The sequence below is a fragment of the Aquila chrysaetos genome, chromosome Z (assembly GCF_900496995.4).
Source record: "Aquila chrysaetos chrysaetos chromosome Z, bAquChr1.4, whole genome shotgun sequence".
Taxonomy (NCBI): Eukaryota; Metazoa; Chordata; class Aves; order Accipitriformes; family Accipitridae; genus Aquila; species Aquila chrysaetos.
In genome coordinates, this window is record NC_044030.1 from 10,652,858 (window position 1) to 10,672,901 (window position 20,044).

Below are 20,044 nucleotides of genomic sequence, written 5' to 3' on the forward strand. Positions count from 1 at the left end.
GGATTTTTCCATTTGGGATGTTTCTCTTTCACAATATAGGGGCTTTATTAGCTTTAGTTTTCTGGTCCTTTAATTTTAAAACCTATTGAACAGAGAAAATTCAGACCTGACAAGCAACTGTCTTAAAAGATGCATATCCTTGGATGCACATTGAATTTTACTCTAGATGAACATTAAAACGAAACTATCAGAGAGCAGACCTTACTACTGAAATTCTAAGTGCAAAATAAGTAATTTCAAGCCAGACTGTGCCTTGGAATTGATGTAACCAGATGAGGTTCAGGAACATGACTTTAATCCAAAAAGGCTCTCAGGATGTACGCTTTCAATCCTACTGAAGTGAGATTAAATGAGTACATGGTTCAAGTCAAGCTTGCTTTTAAGTACATTCCCGAGCAGGGAAGGACTTAAACAACTGTTTAAATGTTTTCCTGAAACACAACCCCAGAAGTTAAAGAGGGTATGACAGCAACAATTTCTTGGTGAGCCTATTTGCACTCTGCTAATCAAAATGCATCACAGGTCCATGGGAACTTCCCAGTTATGCTGATATTCATACCTGAAAAGCAGGAGAGAGAGAGCTGTGCTTTTGTTATACAATGATGTGCTTCGAAATGCCAAGTAAATTGTTTTCACTTGATTAAAGAAAGCAGTCAACTTTGCAGAAAACAGTTTATTAAACACATGAGACTTGGTTGCTACACCTAATTACAGACAAAATACTGTCAATAAAGCATGCACTTATCACAGACATCAATGACTATCTTGATTATTTTTTAAATGGTCTTTAATTCTGTAAGTTTAAGGCTGTACCAATACAAATTTTAAAAAACGAAAATAAAAAGTCACACTACAATAGTAGCAAACATTGTACGGACAGTGAAATCAATCTCTAACGCAGCAGAACCAGACTTCTTGAAGATTATCATAAGGGAATAAAATGGAGCTGAAGTGCAATAAAGATCAGAATATCTCTGGAATTTGCAGATCAGTAAAAGTAAATGTCATACTCCAATTAGCACACAACATTCTTTTCAAAAGCCTAATTATCGGACAAGTAAGCAAGGGATGAAACTCAGACACCATCAAAAAAAAAAAGACCTCTTGGTTTTACTTTCTTCTTATTGAGGGCACTTTTGTACTCAAACACTAAAAGAGCATTTTTCAAGGAGACATCTGACTGAAGTGTGGCAGACTGCAGTACAACATATGTTTGTTTACTCCATCTCAAAGAAGAGTGGAGTGTCTTCCAGTAGGGGAAAAAAAAAAAAAAACAAACCACAAAAAAACCAAAAAACCAAAAAACAAAACAAACCAGTTCTCAACTGGCAAAAGTGACAGACAACTTTGTTGACCATGTCGGTCTTCACCTGTGAAGGGCCTTAACCTGTATGAAGTTTGCTTCTTAAACACACGCTGCAGAAATAGCAATATGGCATCCACACAGGTCAAAACTTATCCAGCTGATGAGTAAAAAGATTACGAGGCCTGAAAACCCAGCTGGGGATCTGGGGCTCAAAGTAGGTTATGAAATCTTTCCTCGTTTGCAGCAGCGAAGCCTTTTTGCTCATTGTCAGGTTGCTGTGCAACTCCAGAAAGAAGGTAATTTGAGGACAATGGAGTTGAACAGGTAGCTCTGAAAACAGACTGTAGTTGACAATTTTGCTCACGTTTTCATAAAATAATCCGGTAATCTCTCCCCTCCCCTCAGATATTCTAGATTTGCAAAGCTTAATGTATTAAAATGCATCAAAATATTACTTCTCCCTAATAAACCACTGTATATATAATCTCCCAAATGCAGGGGCAAGAGATCTGTTTAAGAAGGTGTCCTGTGTACAGAAAACTGCATTTTGAGTGGAAATATGTAGCACTGCACATGCTAAGATCTCTGCCTTAAATAGCTGATTACAGCTGGTGCTTGCACAGGGGTCTAAAAAAAGCTTAAGTAAGTCCCCCAATTCCACTGGGGTTTGGGTGGATAATTCTCTCCTGGCTCCTTTCAGCAGCGCAGCCTAAGCTACAGGTTTTTTCTTAAAAAAAAAAAAAAAAAAAAAAGCAAGCTTGTCCTGCAATATAACGCACTTCAGACAAAATGCAATTACAAGAGCAGTTACAGGACTGACATGTACACTGAAGGCATCACAGGAATTGGAAGGTGGTATCTAAACCAGCACACCATTAGCATCAGCCAGCTTGTGTCTTGAAACCAGTGAACCATGGTGAAAAACAAACAAATTCCACTTGAGATTTACACGCCACAGGCAGCAGGCTAAATCCTAATGCCAGGTCTGCACCTGTAGAACCATAACTGCATTTCCAGCATGCAAAGTGCTAAATAAAGGCTACTGGTTGCTTTCCTGATTCAGATCTAAGCTGGAGATAATGCAGATGTATCTAGCTTCACAATGGAAGAGAAGATGGGGGAAAAACAGCTGCTGTGCTGCAGGAATCTGATGCATTTTTTTGGCAACTTGGGCCAACACATAGAAGCAGCTAGGAAGACCAGTTGGTAAGACAATTAGTGCAATTGGTGGGACCGTGAAGACTCAGATCTAGCTATAAATAGAAATGCAGGAAGTAAGACCGTTTATCACTGTCTTGTATATTTAATATTAGGGCTGCATAGGCAGGAGTTCTGCGGAGTAAAAACTCTTCACTCATACTAGTGGAAGCAAGTGTTCATGTTTAAATAGCTACTAGACAAGAAAAACAATGGAGAAACACATTGCAACTGGTCTCAGCTGGCTCCTGATCTGGCAGAAGGAGCCTGAAGAGGCCACCAATTTTTAAAGGACAATGAAGGGGCCTAACATTTCCTCCCAAGCCCTATTTCCTCCAAGAGATGGGAACTGAGGTGCTGCAAAAGGCTTCTAAGCATCCTCATCACTTGTGGAAGGTTTAGGTCTTCAGCTGGGGTCTTCAAATTCATCAATTTGTGGGGAACTGGCTTACCACCTACTACATGGGATGACTTTCAGTGTGTTCTGGGCTGCTTCCTTTAATAATGCTTTTTGTAAATTGCCCAGGTATCACAAAAACAGAGGAGCTGCATTGAAAATTTTAGCATAAACTTTTTTGGAAGTATTTTACATCACAGGGGCTGTAAAATTTCTTGCTGGGGAACAGACATGGCTTTAGACCAGTACCTGTAAGGAAGAATTCAATGCACTCCTACTTTCCCAATCACACAGTTTTTCTGGCAACTTGGTATTCTGATTTGAAAAGTCTTTTCAAGATGTGTAACAGGCTTTCATCTCTCAGTAGAGATGGAAACCGGACGGTTAGTCTTTTCTTTTTTTCCATACAAAATACTATTTTAAAGACCAGCCTAGGTACAGCTGACCGTGCCTCCTGGCTGGGAAATGCACTAGACAGATTAACATCTCGCATTTCCCTCCTGCCTGTTTCTGTTATATGATTATAGTATGGCACTATTTCAGCCTGTCCAAATCTTATCAAAATCAACATGAATGTGTATACGTGTGCGTATTTGCTATATTGCCAGATTCTAAGCAGAGGGTGGAAAAGGAACTGAATGCAATGTCAGATTTTTGATAAACAAGGCTTGTCTGCCATGAAAGCAGTTGGAAAGAATGAGACCAAAAATCTTGGGCTTGAATTTCATCCAATTCTCATTTGGCAGCAATGTGTGGCTTCAGTGGAGGCGGAACCGGGACTGGAATCCACCACTTGACCAGGCTGACACTTGTTTACAAGAGCAGGCTCCCAACTGTTATGAGAGCTAACAGTTTCTTATGGTAATCAGAGGATTGCTTTCATTAAACGGCATTTTAGCATGCTCCACAATGACTTGAACAGGCTTGGCTAATCACTGGATCCATTACCAACAGGAACATTTGGGTACTACGCATTCCCTCATAACCCTCACATTCACAGTTGGCAGACTGCTGCTGCAGGAGGTATAGCTGGGGAAGATGGCTTCTTTTCAGCTCTATTAAAGGGTTTTATTCCCAAATGAAAATTAATGAGAAGACACTTTAAAGAGAGCGTTAGAGAATTTTTTTTTTCTTTTTACTTTTTTTTTTAAGCTTCAAGCTGGTAAGTGATCATCTGTGCAGAACAAGATATTAGAAGTTTGGCACCTCCTGTCTACCACAACATATTGATTCCTTCTACAGAAGGCACTAAATACTGGCTTTAAAGAGGAAATGAACAGCAGATGCAGAGTTTTATCATGACACACAAAAAAATCTGCTAACTGGCACAGCTTCGTAGTACATTTTTCAGTTACCTACAATGGCGGTGATTATAGCAGCAATGGTTAGCATTTTTACAAGTACCACATAAACGTACAAATGTCTAGAACATTTAGAAAACATGCAAAATTTCAACAGCAACATCACTGAATCACACAATGCATAGAAATTATTATTATTATTATTATTATTATTATTATTTGGCAAGACAGTGAATCTTTCTCTTATAAAACAAAACAAAAGAATTAACAAAATCTACTTTTTTACAAACTGTTCTTAAAAAAGTTGAGTTGTCATTAAAGTCAGTGAGTGGAATTTAGCCTTAGAGAGAGGTTTAACTCTGAGAATGAATTGGTTGCTTAGGAGAATTCATATTGTTAGGTGCAAATTTGGTTACGTTTAAGCAAAATATGTTTTTCAATTGCTGTTTTGGAAGAAACAGTGCTAATCTTGTCAATTTACAAAATGGGAGAAAACAGATGCACATTAAAAGATTAGAAAGATTAAACATTGCATGCAGGGAAAGATAAAAGCCTTACTTTAGCTGTTTCTCCCTAGCACTGCTCACCATGAGACCAAGGGTTGTCATAGCAAAAATGCTTTTCAAAGGCAGAGTTAAAACCAGCAGATAATTAAAACAAATAGAAAAGATTTTCTGATTCCAGTGTAAAACAAAGTAGGATATTAAAGGATAAGGATTATGCTTGCCTTCTTTAGAAAAAAAGACAAAATCTTTCATTGTGTTTGCCAGGTATTCCCACTGCCTTTCCACTACCTTCATCACACTTACATATTCTGCCACTTCTTTTTCTTCCAATCTTGAATATATGGTCTACCCTGACAGGTCTCAAGATGACCCTGAGATAGACGGGTCACACAGACAAAAACAAACACTGTCAACGCAGCTATGGCCAAGCGTCATCCTTTCCTGCATACTTCAAACCCATTTGTCCCAGTGGGGCTAGTCATGTGCTTACAGCTAAGTGCAGTTAACAGCCCGAGCTGGGTGGAAGCTGGGGGCACAGGCATGCATTTCTCACAGTGGTCTGCAGAACTGGCACCAAATCCTCTCCAGCAGCACCACCCGGCTTGCTGGCACTGCCATTAACAGGAGCAAAACCAGGTTCTCAACATTTCTTCCCCTTACTGCTTTCAGACTCCATTAAGACCTTTCATGTCACATTTTGTCTGCACACCCCTGAACGCTCTGGGTATTTCTGCACCTGCATTTCACATCCAGGCACCTAGCCTTCTGCAGAGAACCCAGTCTTTCAAGCTGCTCACAGAGAAAGCTCCCACAGAAGGCAAAGCTTGCAAGATCTGAACTATAAGCACCATGCAGAAAACAAAGGCCTCCACAAAGTGATTTACTCTGCAGTCATTGTTCAGTGCACCTTCAGCCTCAGAGTCACTAGGAGATCTGCCTTCCTACACAAAAGTTACCAAAATCAGTTTGAAGCCAGTTACTATTGCCTTGCCTTCTGTACCTATACTTTGCATCCACTGCTGAAGATACAGAAGCTTCAGTGTGCCTCCTACATTGGCTTCTTTTCAGGCTGGAAATTTGGCATATAGTAAGTGTATTAAATGCGTGATAGTAGAAGAGAAGAAGGAATTCTAGCAGGAGCAGTGTGAGGCAGGGGTCTTAAGGCTACATATGATTTAGGCCAGCTGAGAACATGCTATAATGGTAAGGAGAACAGTCTCGGCATGATTACAGCCTTCAGAAAGCGGATCAAATTCTTGGCATGAGGAATGTTAAAGAGTCATCTTTGTTCACGAAAGTAACAGCTGAAGTGGCAAAGATCATAGCTGTAAAATTAATTTTAAAAGTTTAGTTTTCTAGTGTAAGAAAAATACACTATTTTTGTCCAAAATATTTTCCATTTTATTGATTCTTTTCCCCTCACTTGGCTGTTTCATTATTTTCTTGACACTTAAGGACTGTATAAAACAGTAGTAACCAAAAAACGCAAAGGCAGATTCCTGAAGCGTTGTGAAAGAGCTAAACACCTCTTCTGATGCCCACTGAAACTCTATCCCACTGAATTTCAATGATAGCACCTACCTCACCAGTCTCTTAAACACTGTGAATGAAACCTCTATTAATTACAAAAGCTCAAATTGTAATCTGAAAAGGTACTGATTTTTTCAGATACTAGTGACTGCTGTGTAATGAATGCTAAGCACAAGAATAAAAGATTAGGTAAAAGCATCCTAATCCCTTTGAAACAGTAAGTCCATTTCCAATGCACAGACAAGTCATTTAATGGCATTTGTACAATAAAACAAACAGAATTTTGTCTGCATTACCAACTAACATTAACCAATTCAGTGAGAAAACAGAGGAAATAAATTCCTTGCTTGAGACTGAGACTATGTAAAAACCCATCAGTTCATGTAACGAGCAAATTTCGTGCCAAATGGATTTTTTCCCCCGTCAGATTAGGAATTAAAGCTTTAGACATCACCACTGCTTTGAACATGTTCCAGTGAATGGCTAGTGTCAAACTTTCCAACAAGCTCACAGGTGTCTCTAAGCTGTGGGGCTTTTTAGCTGTCCAGCATTTCACCGCTGTAAATGCCTCTCTGCTGCTTTTGGGAAGCACTGAGGTGCTGGAGGACGACTTCAGCAGAGCATCACAGGGCCTCAGCCAGAGACAGTGCAGTGGGGAGGAGCGGGCTGGCACCTGGTTTGCACAAGTGGAGCTGGAAGCAGTGCAACCACACAACTTGCCGGGGGCTCGGAGAAACCTGACTTGTCCTCAGAAGGTCCACTCCATCGCTGGCTGAAATTATGCTGCTGTGAAAGAGGCGGAGCAGTGATGTCCCTGGTGGCCCTTAGCTTTCCAAAACCCTTGAGGAGATATGGTGCAGCCTCACGTGCCCGTCATATGCTGTCCATGGGGAAAGCACCATCATTTAGTTGTGCTTAGGGCCTTCCCCCTTCTTGGCTTGCAGACACCTGGGTGATAGGGGTGTCCTTGACAAGCTATCCCCGGGCTCCCAGTTTTTGGAGAGTGGTGCAGTGACTCCCATGCTGCCTATGCACAGAGCCAACAGATGTGCCGGGAGACACCAGCTGATGTGGTACTGTCCCCGGCCGCCAAGGCACAGCTCAGCACATGAGGACCATCACCAGAAGGTATAGTTCAAGTTTTTTGGCTAGGAATATAGCCACACTTTATGCTGGACTGCCTTCTCTCCACACACCTCCTCAGCACTGAGAGTGCAGATTCAGCACACACATGAAAGCACAGAAAGAAAAGAAAATACATCCTCTCTCTTAAGAACAAGGTCAGCAAAGCAGCCATCTCTTCATACTGACATTTAGCAAAGAACACTCGTTAAGAAGTGCAGACCCACTTCCTGCCACGTTTCATAGTGAACAGCTGAGTCCTTCTCTACCCTAACCCAGAGGCATGAATTGGCTCATTTCAGGCAAATCAAATGACATTTCTGTGTCCTGTAAGCTCTCCTCCTTCCCACACATTCTCACTGCCTCTGGGAGTTCAGGGAGTCAGGGGGGTCCCGATGCCCTGTCACCCAGACCATGAGGTGTTGAGGGCCAGTCATCTCAGTCCTATTTTAGGGATGTCAATGGAAGACCAACCAGCACACAGATGTAGGCCTGGTCCTCTACACAGCAGTGAATTTAATCTCATTTCATGACTTGAAAGCTCTCTCACAAAAAGCAGCAGAGAAGAGAGAGGGAGAGCGCTTCCAGCATGAGAGACGCGAGCCTCCAGAGTGCTCGCGTGCAGTATCCCACAAACCCCGCGTACCCGACGCAAGGTGGTCTGCCCTGAGCATGTTATCCCCAAAGCACAAGGTCACTTGATAGGCAGGGAGGGAGCTCTCAGCCAAGAGCTGCCCTGCACAAAGCGCTCCCCTTGCCCCACGGTGTAGACGCCGGGAGAGGGGAATATTAGAGGATCAAGGATGGTGAGAGGAGCAGGGATGTCGGGGATGGGGAAGACCGGTCAGTCAATCACAGTCACTTGCAGCTTATTGTCAGAAGGAATGATCAGCCCATGCACCACATCTGCTAGTCAGGTCAGTCAATGCACTTACAGGATGTACTCAGACATGGTGACAAGAATGGTGGAATATGAGCTGGACAGGGAGGAAACCTAGTGCAACAGGAATCTCAGTTTCTTTTAAGGCTGTTTCAGTCCTTAGGGCAGCCCAGGCTCTAGAGTGACACAACACCTGCTCTTCCTGATCCCCATCTTCCCACCCCACATCGCTGGCTCAAGCAGCAGAACAAGATCCCGTCACAAACATCTGAGACAAGCATGCACAGCAGTACAACACGTTGCTCGCATCTCATTCTCTACACAGCTTTCTAAGAGGGCAACTATGCTGTAGACTGAATACCAGTGCACAGCAACTTCTAAAAACAAAAACACAAAACAGTTCAAAAGTGTTGATGTTCTTCATGAAGGAGAACGTGCAACAGGGACACTGATTCCATTGTTAGATTGTCCTATATGTCAATAGTCTGGATGTTGCTATCATAGAATTATTGCACTATGCAAATGAACAAGGTATGTGATGTTATTTAGGATATCCCTTGTAATTTAGTTTACAATGTAGTTTACAACAGTATTTCATTCTCCTGCACTTAAAAATACATTTTGTTGCATAAATTTGTATTTGAAAATTAAACAGGCAGTTTATAACACCCAGATATCAAAGACTTCAGTTCCAACTACCTGTGTGAATACGTGTACATTGTGCAAACCCACAATATCATAAATACATGCATGAGTCACTAATAGAACAGAGCTTAAGCCATCCAAGTGCTCACGGCTCTGCCAGCTAAATGTGCAATCACGTGAACAGATCCAAGTGCATGTATTGTGCACAGCTGCATCCAGATCAGTCCAGTGACATCCATGTATAATCCCCATGTCTGACTCTTGGTTTGGTGTCATGAGAAGGCCACGTGGGAAAGCCTGCGCTAACATTGGTGCAGACTCCTTCGCACTGTGTGCAGGCCTGTGCTTTGGTACTCAGCCTTTTTCTTAAGTTCAAGGCCAAATTTTGCTCTTGGTAGCACAGAGCAAACCTCCCACAAGCTGGTAGATGGTTCTGAAGGCAACCAATATGTCTGCAAATGATTCAGAAGGGTCTCAATCTGCATTACCCTTTTCATGAGTTTCCAAGGCTGCAGTAGCTGAGCCAGGCTAATGACTCTGTGATACTGGTAAGGGAACAACTTCCTCTGTCTCCTCTACTGGCTCTGCATCTCAATTTGTGAGCAGATTCAACTCAGTAATCTGGCAGAAAATTATCTGACTGCCCCCTTTTTCTGCTGCATTTTCTGCTGGGCTAGTGAGTTGAAAGGACTCTCTGAAGAGGTCTGACATCAGATGAAAGAAAGGTGAGTGGCAGGAAAAAAGGAAGGCAAAAGGAAAAGAGAAAAGTGAGCCCCATTTTGGAGCCAGCTACCCCTATCTACACCCCAGGGAAATCACAGCCTTACTGTGGGGCAAAACCTCAACTTCTACACCGGAGCACAATGTAGTCAGGAGCACTGCAGTGCCTAACCGTAAGCCACTCCACCCAACCACCAGTTTATAGGCTGTGCTGGACGGGAGCAGTACCGTGTTTTGCCAGCTGCCCTTTTGATTTCATGGTAAAAGGTATTCGGTATCAAGAGCCATGGCAGGAGACCCCAATCCTTTGCTTAGGCAGAGAGGAAGACTTGTAAGAGTTGGCAGTACTAGCCCCTGGCCACACTGCCATGTCTTTGCACTAGGGAAACTGTACACCACCACAGTGAGCTTGCAACTTGCTGGTGGCGCAGGTCTGACACCCTCAGTTGGAGTACTGGGAGACAATTACAAGCAACTGAGTTGTCACCTGTCAGCTAAGCCACAGTGACTGGGACATCTGCTCTCCCGCCAGCATGAGACAAAACCATGAAAGTGGTTTACATCAGAAGTCTTCCTCCCAGTTGGTCAACAACCCTCCCAGGGCCTTAATACAAATGGTAATTCATAAAGCTGTGGGCACTCAATTCCTTGCAACTGTCCACAAATGAAGACTGGGTAATATGTTGTGCTAAATGCCCTTCAAAGCTATTAAATTTATTTTTGGAGTATGATATTACTTGGGTATCATATTCTGGCCATATGTGTTTAACTGCTTCAACAAGTAGTCTATTTGGGGCTGCCCCGTCAGAATTTGCCAGGCAATCTGCCATCAGCACCAACTGGAAGCCAGAGTTACTAGAGATGTTGCAAAGCAGAACAAAACCACCCCTATAATATTGAGGCTATCACAGTAAGCACACATACTGCACAGCTTATCCCCCAGCCAGACATGCAAAAGTTGCTGATGTGCCCTCCTAAGCCAAAGGTATCAGAGACATTGCCTCACCCAGTGCATGGGCTGGACATTAGCACAAACCATCCTCACACTGTGGTAAACAATAACTGGGACAGTATGTGGAGCCAAGAAGTCACGGGAAATGCTTTTTATTACCTCCCAGCTCAAAACCCAAGAGTGCCTGCCTTCTTTCTTCTGGGTCACTCTGAGCATTTTTGGCTCCTGCCAGTGGAGCCGACATCTGTGCTGGGGCTGAACTGCAGCACTGATGTGAAGCACTGCTTCAGAGACCTGCTTGCAGCATGGCACATCTGCAGCCAGTGATCTGCCTCCTTGGAGACAAGAATTGTGGAATTACCACACTAAGCAGCCCACACAAAATAGCCCACTTTGAGGCAACATGCCTAAGGCATACCCACAGAAGATGTGAACCATTCCCAAGCTCTGAGCCTGATAATAGTGTCAGAAGCAATTTGGTTATAAAGTCTGGTTTCCTGCCATGTGGGGCTTGAGGTGAGACATGAGACAGCCACACCTTGCAGTGGCTTCTTTTCCCTACAAGATCAAGGCATCTCTTCCCAGCGCAGAGGGGTGGTTGGGCAGGGGAGGAGAGGTGGGAAGCAGAGATCTGCTGCCCCACAAAGGCCAGCTGATATCCAGCCTCGTGTTGCAACACAGGAAAGGCAAGGTGGGGAAGTAGGTCAGATCCTGCAACAGCAACCACTGGAAGTACTGAGATGAATGCCAGTGGGGGTGAAACAGAGATCAAAGGTCTTCCTAGAGGTTGGCTCTGTAGTTGAGCTCTCCCCTGGCACCCCTAGGGAACTCCTTGGCATGGGACCCCCCACACTCCAGCACATACTAAGGGCAGCTGCGTTGAGTCCTCAGTGAGAAACAGCAAAGAAATCCCACAGAGAGCGGCACGGGCCTTGCAAAACTATTTTTAACTGTCCCACATTAAAAGCACTGCCATGAAAAAGCAAGGCTATGCAAACAGCAATCAGATGGATGGCCTCAGCTGGAAGCTGGGCAGCTGTCTTGCTGGCTGCACCCAAAGTCTTTTTGTGCTTCCCTCTCCTTCACTTACAAGTCAGATTTGCCATGGCACTGAAAGTAATGGACACAGCTTGCACTCACCTCAGTAGTGTCATGATTTGGTCTCAAGCCCCAAAACCAAGTCACAAAAGCATAGCTCTGCAGTATGAATGACCGCCTGTGCTCACCAACCCACTGCCTACCCTACAGCCCTGAGAGGCAGCGGCCAGTAACTCAGAGGCTGTAGATTTGGTGGTTACACTGCCATGGCATGCAAGACCCTGGGACAGCTGGCACACAGGAAACCCTGATTTTGTACCAGCTTTGCTACATGCGGACCACAAAGAGATCACAGCCAGGCTGTTTCACCTGCAGGAAGCTTTGTGGGAGGACAGATGTTTGTTACAGTGGAAATCTCTGCTCTGAGACCTTCCAGGGGTACATCTGCTACCTTCCCCATCCCCAAAACAGACCTTCAATAAGGCTTAAGTGAGGTACAGGCATTCTGCCACCTTCCTCGCACACAGGAACATTTTATATTACCAACACAGAAAATGGGTTTTAAATGGTGCCAGGTGGGTTATTTTTATTTCTGCCTGCTACCTTTGTTTCACCCTTTCTTTGGAATTAGTGATGATTAAAGTCACTACACAGTTGCAGATCTAAAGAATATGAAGGATATGCAGGAATGTGAAGGAATAAAGACAAACAAGTATAAAAAACCACAACAATAAAAAACCTCAAAACAAAAAAGCCCCTCAGTAACAGTTTGATCCAACACCCATGGAAGTCAGCTGAGGTCGACTCTTTCATTGACTTCAGTGGGCATTAGATCACCCCAGCGGATTCATCTAAAGCCTCATCACAGCCCTAGGACGTACTAGTGGAACATAAACTAAGCTGAATTACTTGAGAAGTACCATACATAATTTTAAAGGTCATGAACTATAATCATTCACTGAAATACTGATTTTGTTAGAGTTTTCTCCATACTTAGAGAAGAAGAATAATTATGTTGCAAAGTCAAATGTTGGAACAGTAGCATTCATTATTTCAAGGTTTTAAGGACCAAATTCTGCCTTCAGATTCACATGCACATTTCCCACTATCTGCAATGGAAAAAGATTATGTGTAGCTGACTTAAATTTATTTTCCAGCACTTAAAACTATCCAGCTTTTTAATTTTCTGTAGTAAATATGAAATTATCATTACACTGTCTGTGCTATTTTTTTGTGGATTTCAAATGATGGCTTAAGACATATCTGATGCATTTTTTTCTGTACAGTTTGGGATAAGATTGTGGATTTTTCTGCACTGTTGCATTCCCCAGAAAACTGAAAGAGTGGCTCTAAGTCAGTAGATTTTACATTAAATATACACAGTGACAAAATACCAACAACCCGTGCTTAAACAGTTAAAATTATGTGTATGACAGTGGTTTCGCCATTATACTTTTGCATATTGTTGAAAACAATACTTTTTAGTCTAAAGACCAGCAACATTTTGATCACAGAAAATCAACAAAAACAAAAGTTAAAAATAGCCTTTAGCTGACTTCACAATTTTTTTCCCATTTAGCATAAATAAGCCTCAGGAAACAAAATAAAAAAGACGAAAAATGTTGCAAATGGTTTCATGAACTTACATTGATGTATCTCTTATTTCTTGGTCTTCCTGATCAAGAATAAGCCAGCAGGTAAGAAGCAGCAGCCAGGGATAAGTTTGTCTCCTCCACTCTGGGAGGTCATGTTAAAATAAGAAGTTAAAAAAATGCTTTAAAATAGAATTGCTACGTAAGCCTCCCTGGGGATTTACACTCATTGATGTGTGCATGTTAAAAATGGTATTTCCAGTCTATCTTGTGTTGCCTGAGAACCATTTTTGTCTTTTTAAAATCTGCATTTATATTATAACCCATAAGTACCTTTCATTTTTGTATTAACACTATAAATACTATGTTAGTAATACTAAACTATTTCTATTGACTTATTTGTAAAAAGAAAAATATATTATATATTTATATATTTTTATAAAGTGAATTAACACTGGAGAGAGGGCTATGGGGGAATAGTGTACAATCACAGTTGATGTGTATTATTGGGCACAAATTCAATGCTTGAAAAGAAAAGGAAAAGAAAAAAGTGTTCGGGTGATACCCCTCTTTCAAGCCGTGTCAGAGGAAGAGTCATAGGATGCTGACACTATGAAGTTGCCAGTATTGGAGTGGCTTGCCATGGACTGGGCAGCCTGCTGGCTCAAGTTATTGCAGATCAGCACCAGCTGGTTGCTCTGTGCTTCTGAGAGGGTGCTACAGCTCTGATAGACACTGAAGTTGGTCTTCCGGCCGGGGATGTTGCCTTTCTCGCACATTGTCTTTACCATCTTGGCAAGCTTGTTTTTCCCCAGGGCTTGGCAATTGTACCAGTGAAGCGCGGCCAAGTTGACAACAGGTTTGATGGACAGGTAAAAAGGTGCGTCCTCGTAGCGCATGGCTGGAGGCCGCCTCTGGGCGTACTCCTTGTAGTCTTGCACAGGGCAGGTCTGTGGGGAATGCTGGGTGGCATACACCCGGGAGTCCGTCCCACCTCTCTTGCTCTTGGCATTGACGTCTCCGTTGTCTGGCCCCATCCACTCCAGGTACTCCAACCCGGTCTCTGTCACCCGCAGCCGGATGTCTCCCCACTTGAGGGTGGACCCATGGAAACCCGTGCAGTGTCCAAATGCCTTAGTGTTGTTCAGCCAGACAAGGTTCAGCAGCCCTTCAGGATTGTACCGGCTCAACAAGCCTCTTTTGCGCAGGATAAGCTCATCAGCAAAGGTGAGCTTCATGGATTTGTGTGGCTTGTTTCCTTTTCCCTTACACCTCAGCTCTATCTGCTTTTGCTTTAGAGCTTCCTGGGACCTCTTGAACTCCTTATCCCTCGTAATACTGTATCCATACCTGTGCTCTTTGAGATACCGCTCCAGCCCACACTGATAGTTGGCCAGACTGTTTGGCTCGTATTCAGACCCATCCTTTTGTCTGGCATCCACAAAGAAGGAAGCAAGGTAGGCATCAAGCTCTTTGCAGGGGATGACGTAGATCTCCCGGGTCTCAGAGGGATACTTGGAGATGAGGAACTCTCGGAAATTGCGGAGAGCCGTCTGCGTGCTGCGAATGGTCTTCTCGTTCTGTTCTCTGCTGAGCTCTGCCGCTCTCTCATCCTGGTCTGGAAGAGGGAGAAGGGGAAAGACAAAAGAAAGCAGAAGCAGTGAGTTTGTGCGATGCGCTTTTCCCCAAAACAAATTCCCTTAAGAAGCAAAAAAAAGGAAAAAAAATTAAAATTAATTTCACAAAGAGCACTGGAAAACATCATTACATACCTGTCACAAGTCTGAAAAGCCAACTTCAGTTTCACAAATTATGTACTAGAGTATGGCACAAAACCAAAGTGAGCTCCTCATGACACTGGGGCACAGTTTTGTGCATGGAGATTTGTGGAAAACAGTGGGATTAGAAGCAACCTGCTTTTTAGAACAAATGCAAGGTAGAAGGTTTTTCTGTGGATCCCAATGCTGTGTGCAGGGCCCAATCCAAGTAATAACCCCATTCTGAATTGCTTCATTTGTGAAACCAGAGGTTGTACTGGTTCCAATTTTTTTCTACAAAAAATAACTAAAGCATCATATTTTTAACAGTAAAAATTATCTTTAATCAGACACATTTTTAAAGAGCTAAATAAATATAGACAGAAATGTACAGTACAAAATAATGCAGCATCCTAACAAAGGATTTGGCACGTAAAACTACTACAGAGCAATGTGTAATTTACAAATGTACAAGAATAAAAAAAAATAGTTAATATGTTCACATCAGAAGATATGGACGAAAAACATGATTATACAGTCTCTCTACATAATTAAGCTGTACCTTGACAGTGGAGGTACAGTTGTGACTATTTCTTTTCATTCTGCAGAAAAATCAAATTCTGGAAACTTTATATTGCTCTGTAAGGCTATACTCAAAGGTCCTTACAATCAGTGACATATTAAACCACCATATTCAGATGCTACTGCTACGATGGTTGTTACTGACAGCTGATTTCCGGGCTGATCATAAGATAAGCATAAAAAGGAATGCTTTTTACATGTAAGTGATGTGTGTACTTAAGGACTGTTTTCTTGGCATATGCAAACTATCCACCTGTACAAGGATGCAGCTTTCTACATAGGTGGAACTGTCATTATGAATGTGACAAACCTTAATGGTTTTAGAAAATGAACAGCAAATGCAAAGAAGGAAAAATTCAGTGATTTCACTATTCTCTGTAATTGTCAATAGAACATTCCTTTTTCTCTCTTCCACTTAATACACAGAAGAGGGGAAAAAAAGAAGTTCTTTTTTGTTCTATGTCATTGCAAACCCCATACATTTTGGTGTCCTTTCAGCAGTGCCATAGTAACATTCACCAGGTGTTTCCCACCCAACATACACACCACAAAGTGGTAGCAGACCAGGTGAAGTTCCCACTGCCTCTCTGTCATTCAGGCCAAACTCATGTCAGGCTCTGTGGCACACCCATGCTTTGCAGCAGCGCTCATACGCTTGCTCCTCATGCCCACTCTGCCCTGCAAGCCTGTTAACAGGGGAGGCAGCAGGGTAAGGAAGGTAGCCCTATCTCCTTCCTTCACTCACCTGCAATGTTTCATGCGCTGCAGAAACATCAGTGCACAGCTGGGCAGCTTCCCCTTGCACCCATCTACAGAGTGACTCTAAAGAGAGTTCATCCCATCACGTCCATAGCACAGCTGCAGACAGAGGCACGGAGAGTGACTTCCCCAGGACTTGCCAGCAGGCCAGAAACAGGGCTGAGTTTATATCCCCCGGGACCAGGTCCTGTGTCTTCACTGCAAGGCATCCGCCACATCCACAGCACTCAGTGAAACCTATTGAGAGGGGTCCTCAAACCCTCTGCAAAGCACAGAGAAGCAAGGGTCTGTAGCTGAGGCCTTTGGAGGCTTCTGCAGCCAAAAAAAATGCTGCCACAGAGCACTGAGGTTTGCTCAAACTGTGCTTAAGGGGAAAAAGAAAAAGTCACCAGCCTGTTTCAGAAACTGGTTTTAATATTGATGTCAGCATCAAAGAGCTCCTAGCAGCCTGCCGTGAAGTCTCAGACTTTAGACAATGTATGGGATAGATCCTTTTATTATGGCTAGATGCAGGCTGGAAGTAAAGAGACAACGCTGTTTGAAGCTCCAAAACAAACATTTACTCTGGTACCTTGTTCACTGCACCCACCACCACTTATTATAGCACTGTGTAAGCAATCAGTGCTTTGACTGACAGCCCACATTTTAAGTACTGTTTCAATATAAACAGCACATATAATGGCTCGGTTTTATACATGTCATCAATCACTACTTAGAGGATAGCCTGTCACAACACAGCAGTGACACCCAGTCAGTCATTTATGTTATGGCATCTTTCCTTAATCTGCAAAGGAAATTGCCGTATCTGCAGCTAACAGTTATAAAAACCATGCTGAATTAAAGATCCCCTGAAGCTGCATGAGCAGAACAGTACCCTAGAAACACTGCATTCCTGCAGTGCTGTGGTGTGTTACTCCACAAGGCAGGTGGGAAATGTTAAAGATAAAGGGTCAACTTCTCATCCAGCCACATCAGGAGAGCTACGTCAGTTTTGACTGTGAATCCAGCCTGCAGCGGTAGTGGATTATTCTCTTCCTGTGAGACCACTCAAGTGTCAGAGATATCTCATAGCATGGGACGAATGCAGGGAGGCAGTGAGACCTAAAGGACAGAGTCTGAGACAACCAACGTCATCAGCTGTCAGCTGAACCCCTGTCATCATCTGCATACGTTCTTCATCCACAGCAAAAGCAGACAACGCAGTGAAGCCTAACTTAACTAAGACAGCTCTTCACAGCCTAGAGTAGCTGAGGAAGGAGACATAATTCTTCATGTCATTAAAGTCTTAGTTCTTCATTTAACCGAGGAGATTTCATAGTGCTGAAAGAAACCACATAATCCATCTCCAACTACAATGGAGACATAAATTGTATTGAGGCATGCTTTTAATATTGCCAAACTTTGTGTTTTCTGCTGATTTCATAATCTTATCCTCTGTTATGGTGGTGGTTGACCCTGGTCAGCACCTAAGCACCTCACAGCCACTTGCTCACTCCCTACCCCAGAGGGACGGGGAAGAGAATAACAAGAGCAAAAGTGAGAAAACCCATGAGTCAAAATAAAGACAGTTTAATAACTGAAGGAAAGAGGAAAAAGAAACCCAACCAACAAGTGATGCAAAGGCAATCACTCAGCACCTCCCACAAGCTGACCAATGCCCAGGCAGTTTCTGAGCAACCACCTCCCCCCAAAAGCCCCTCCTTTCCATTTTTATTGCTGAGCGTGACGTCGTAGGGCAGGGAATATCCCCTTCGTTAGTCTGGGTCGGCTGTCCCTGTTGTGTCCCCTCCCAGCCTCTTGTCTACACTAGACCTAGCTCCTGGGGGGACAGAGTGGGAAAAAGAAAAAGCCTTGACGCTATGCAAGTCTGGGTCATCAACAGCCAAAATACCAGTGCGTCATTAACACTGTTTTAGTCAAAAATCTGAAAGACAGCAAGGTATGGGTGGCTATCAAGAAAGTTAACACCATGCCAGCCAAACCCAGTACAATTATGCCATCTGGATCACTAATGAAACAGTGCCCAAAACCAGGCGCACCTTGCATCCTTTCTGTACAACCTTTGACAGGACAAGGAGACCACAAAAATTATTCTCTGGGTGCAGTCTGAAAATGACCCTTGTAAAATACTTACAACAAAACCATCTACTCTACACATCTCTACTTTGCCTACAGGAAATAAGCAGAAACAGAATCAAAGACCTTACCACAGTCTGGATATTAGGCACTGATTGCTTCTGCTCTGGCCACAAGGCCTTGCAACCTTGTCAGGGAAGATTAGGCTGGTGTAACGTCATTTTGTTCCTTACAAATCCACCCAGACCAACAGACAAAGAAAGGAAGGCTACATAAAAGTAATTCAGTCAATAAAAACTCAAGACTAAAAGGCATCTCAAGTGTCATCACAGTGAATTTTTGAAAATGTGTATGTTATGGTAAAGATCTGACAAGCTTGGAGAACTGCTGAGGTACAAGACTTCATCTCTGGGTCTGGGTATTGAAAGTGAATGTTCTTGTCCTAAAACAGGAGTGTTCCTGATGTAACAGTTCCCAGATGCTTGCTTGGTCTCACTTTGCTGCATCTTGCTGAGTAGAGACCAAAAGCTCTTTTGGCCAGGGCCTACTTTTTTTTTTTTTAATTTTTGTATGGTCCTGCTGAAAACTACTGAAAACACAGGTAGGGATCTACATTAGTTACTTGACTACTGCAAACATAAACCTATTTGCTCATGGGCCTCCACTCCTCACAGTACCATCAACTCTTCAGTGTGCATGGGTTCCAAAACTGGGTAAAAGTACAGAAAAAAAAAATCACAAAGTGCTCCTCAATACAAGAAAACACCTCTGTATCAGGAAGGCCCTGAGCTGCAAATTTGTGGAGGATAGGAGAGTGGGGAGGTGTCATATATATTTGCACCTTTCTTACAGTCTTCTGTAGGTGTCTGTTGTTAGGCTCTAGGAAGACAGATACTCTCATGTTATGGTCTCATTTGTCTTGGCTAGTAAAATGGTCTGTACCAACCAACCAAGAATTATTGTCATCATTGATCTAACAAGCCAAGCTATCCTTAATGCCTTTTTCTTCTCAATAACGCAACCTTTGGAGTTGGTAGTGCTGCTACCCGTGTTTTACAGACTAGGAGCAGAAACATAAAAAATAAATTGATCTGGAGATGCATTTTCTGACACCCTGCCCCCTCAGCTGCATCACTGCACAAAGGACCTGGTTGGAGCTCTCGTTGTTTCCTATCTGATCCCACATTGGAGTTGCATTTCCAAGAAAACCAGAACATGCCCCAAAAAGTCAGTAAAACCCACCCTACTGTGGGATCTGGGGTAAACTCTCAACTAAGAGTTTGAAAAAGTGCCAGGTAGTTTAGATGTCCCAGTTTAAATGTAGCCAAAGAGATAAAGTGACCTGGAAGAGATTAAACAGACAACCTAGTGGGAGCTGACTGTTCCAGGCTAGCCCGCAACCATGAGATGATCCCTCCCACAGAGCAACAGCTGTCTTCTGATCTTTTCATAATCTGATCTTAACACAGCCAAGACTTAACATTATCAGTGGAGTTATCAAACTCAGGGTTGTTTTTATTTCAGCTCACACACATACACACACTCAGACTCCCTGAAAAGGACATAACCTCTGTAATTATATATGGAGGGGGGAAAGGCACTTGCTTTCACAACAGACAGATGCAGACTGTTAATGTTCAGAGAGGATTTGTAACATTAGTGGGCGTCATGAACCTGAGCTATT

At 43.1% G+C, this 20,044-nt stretch overlaps 1 protein-coding gene across 4 annotated transcripts in view; it reads right to left on the bottom strand.

The window, feature by feature from the left end:
• KIAA1958 (KIAA1958 ortholog) overlaps window positions 1-20,044 on the bottom strand; it is a 75,918-nt gene that overhangs the window by 6,651 nt on the left and 49,223 nt on the right. For 3 of the 4 annotated variants that reach the window (XM_030004245.1, XM_030004247.2, XM_030004246.2), the window contains one exon: window positions 659-14,804. In XM_030004245.1, the coding sequence (XP_029860105.1) occupies window positions 13,759-14,804 (1,046 nt within the window). In that variant the 3' untranslated portion in view covers window positions 659-13,758. Of the gene's footprint in view, window positions 1-658; window positions 14,805-20,044 lie in introns of those variants that run through there. The other variant, XR_005931501.1, reaches the window with a different exon arrangement.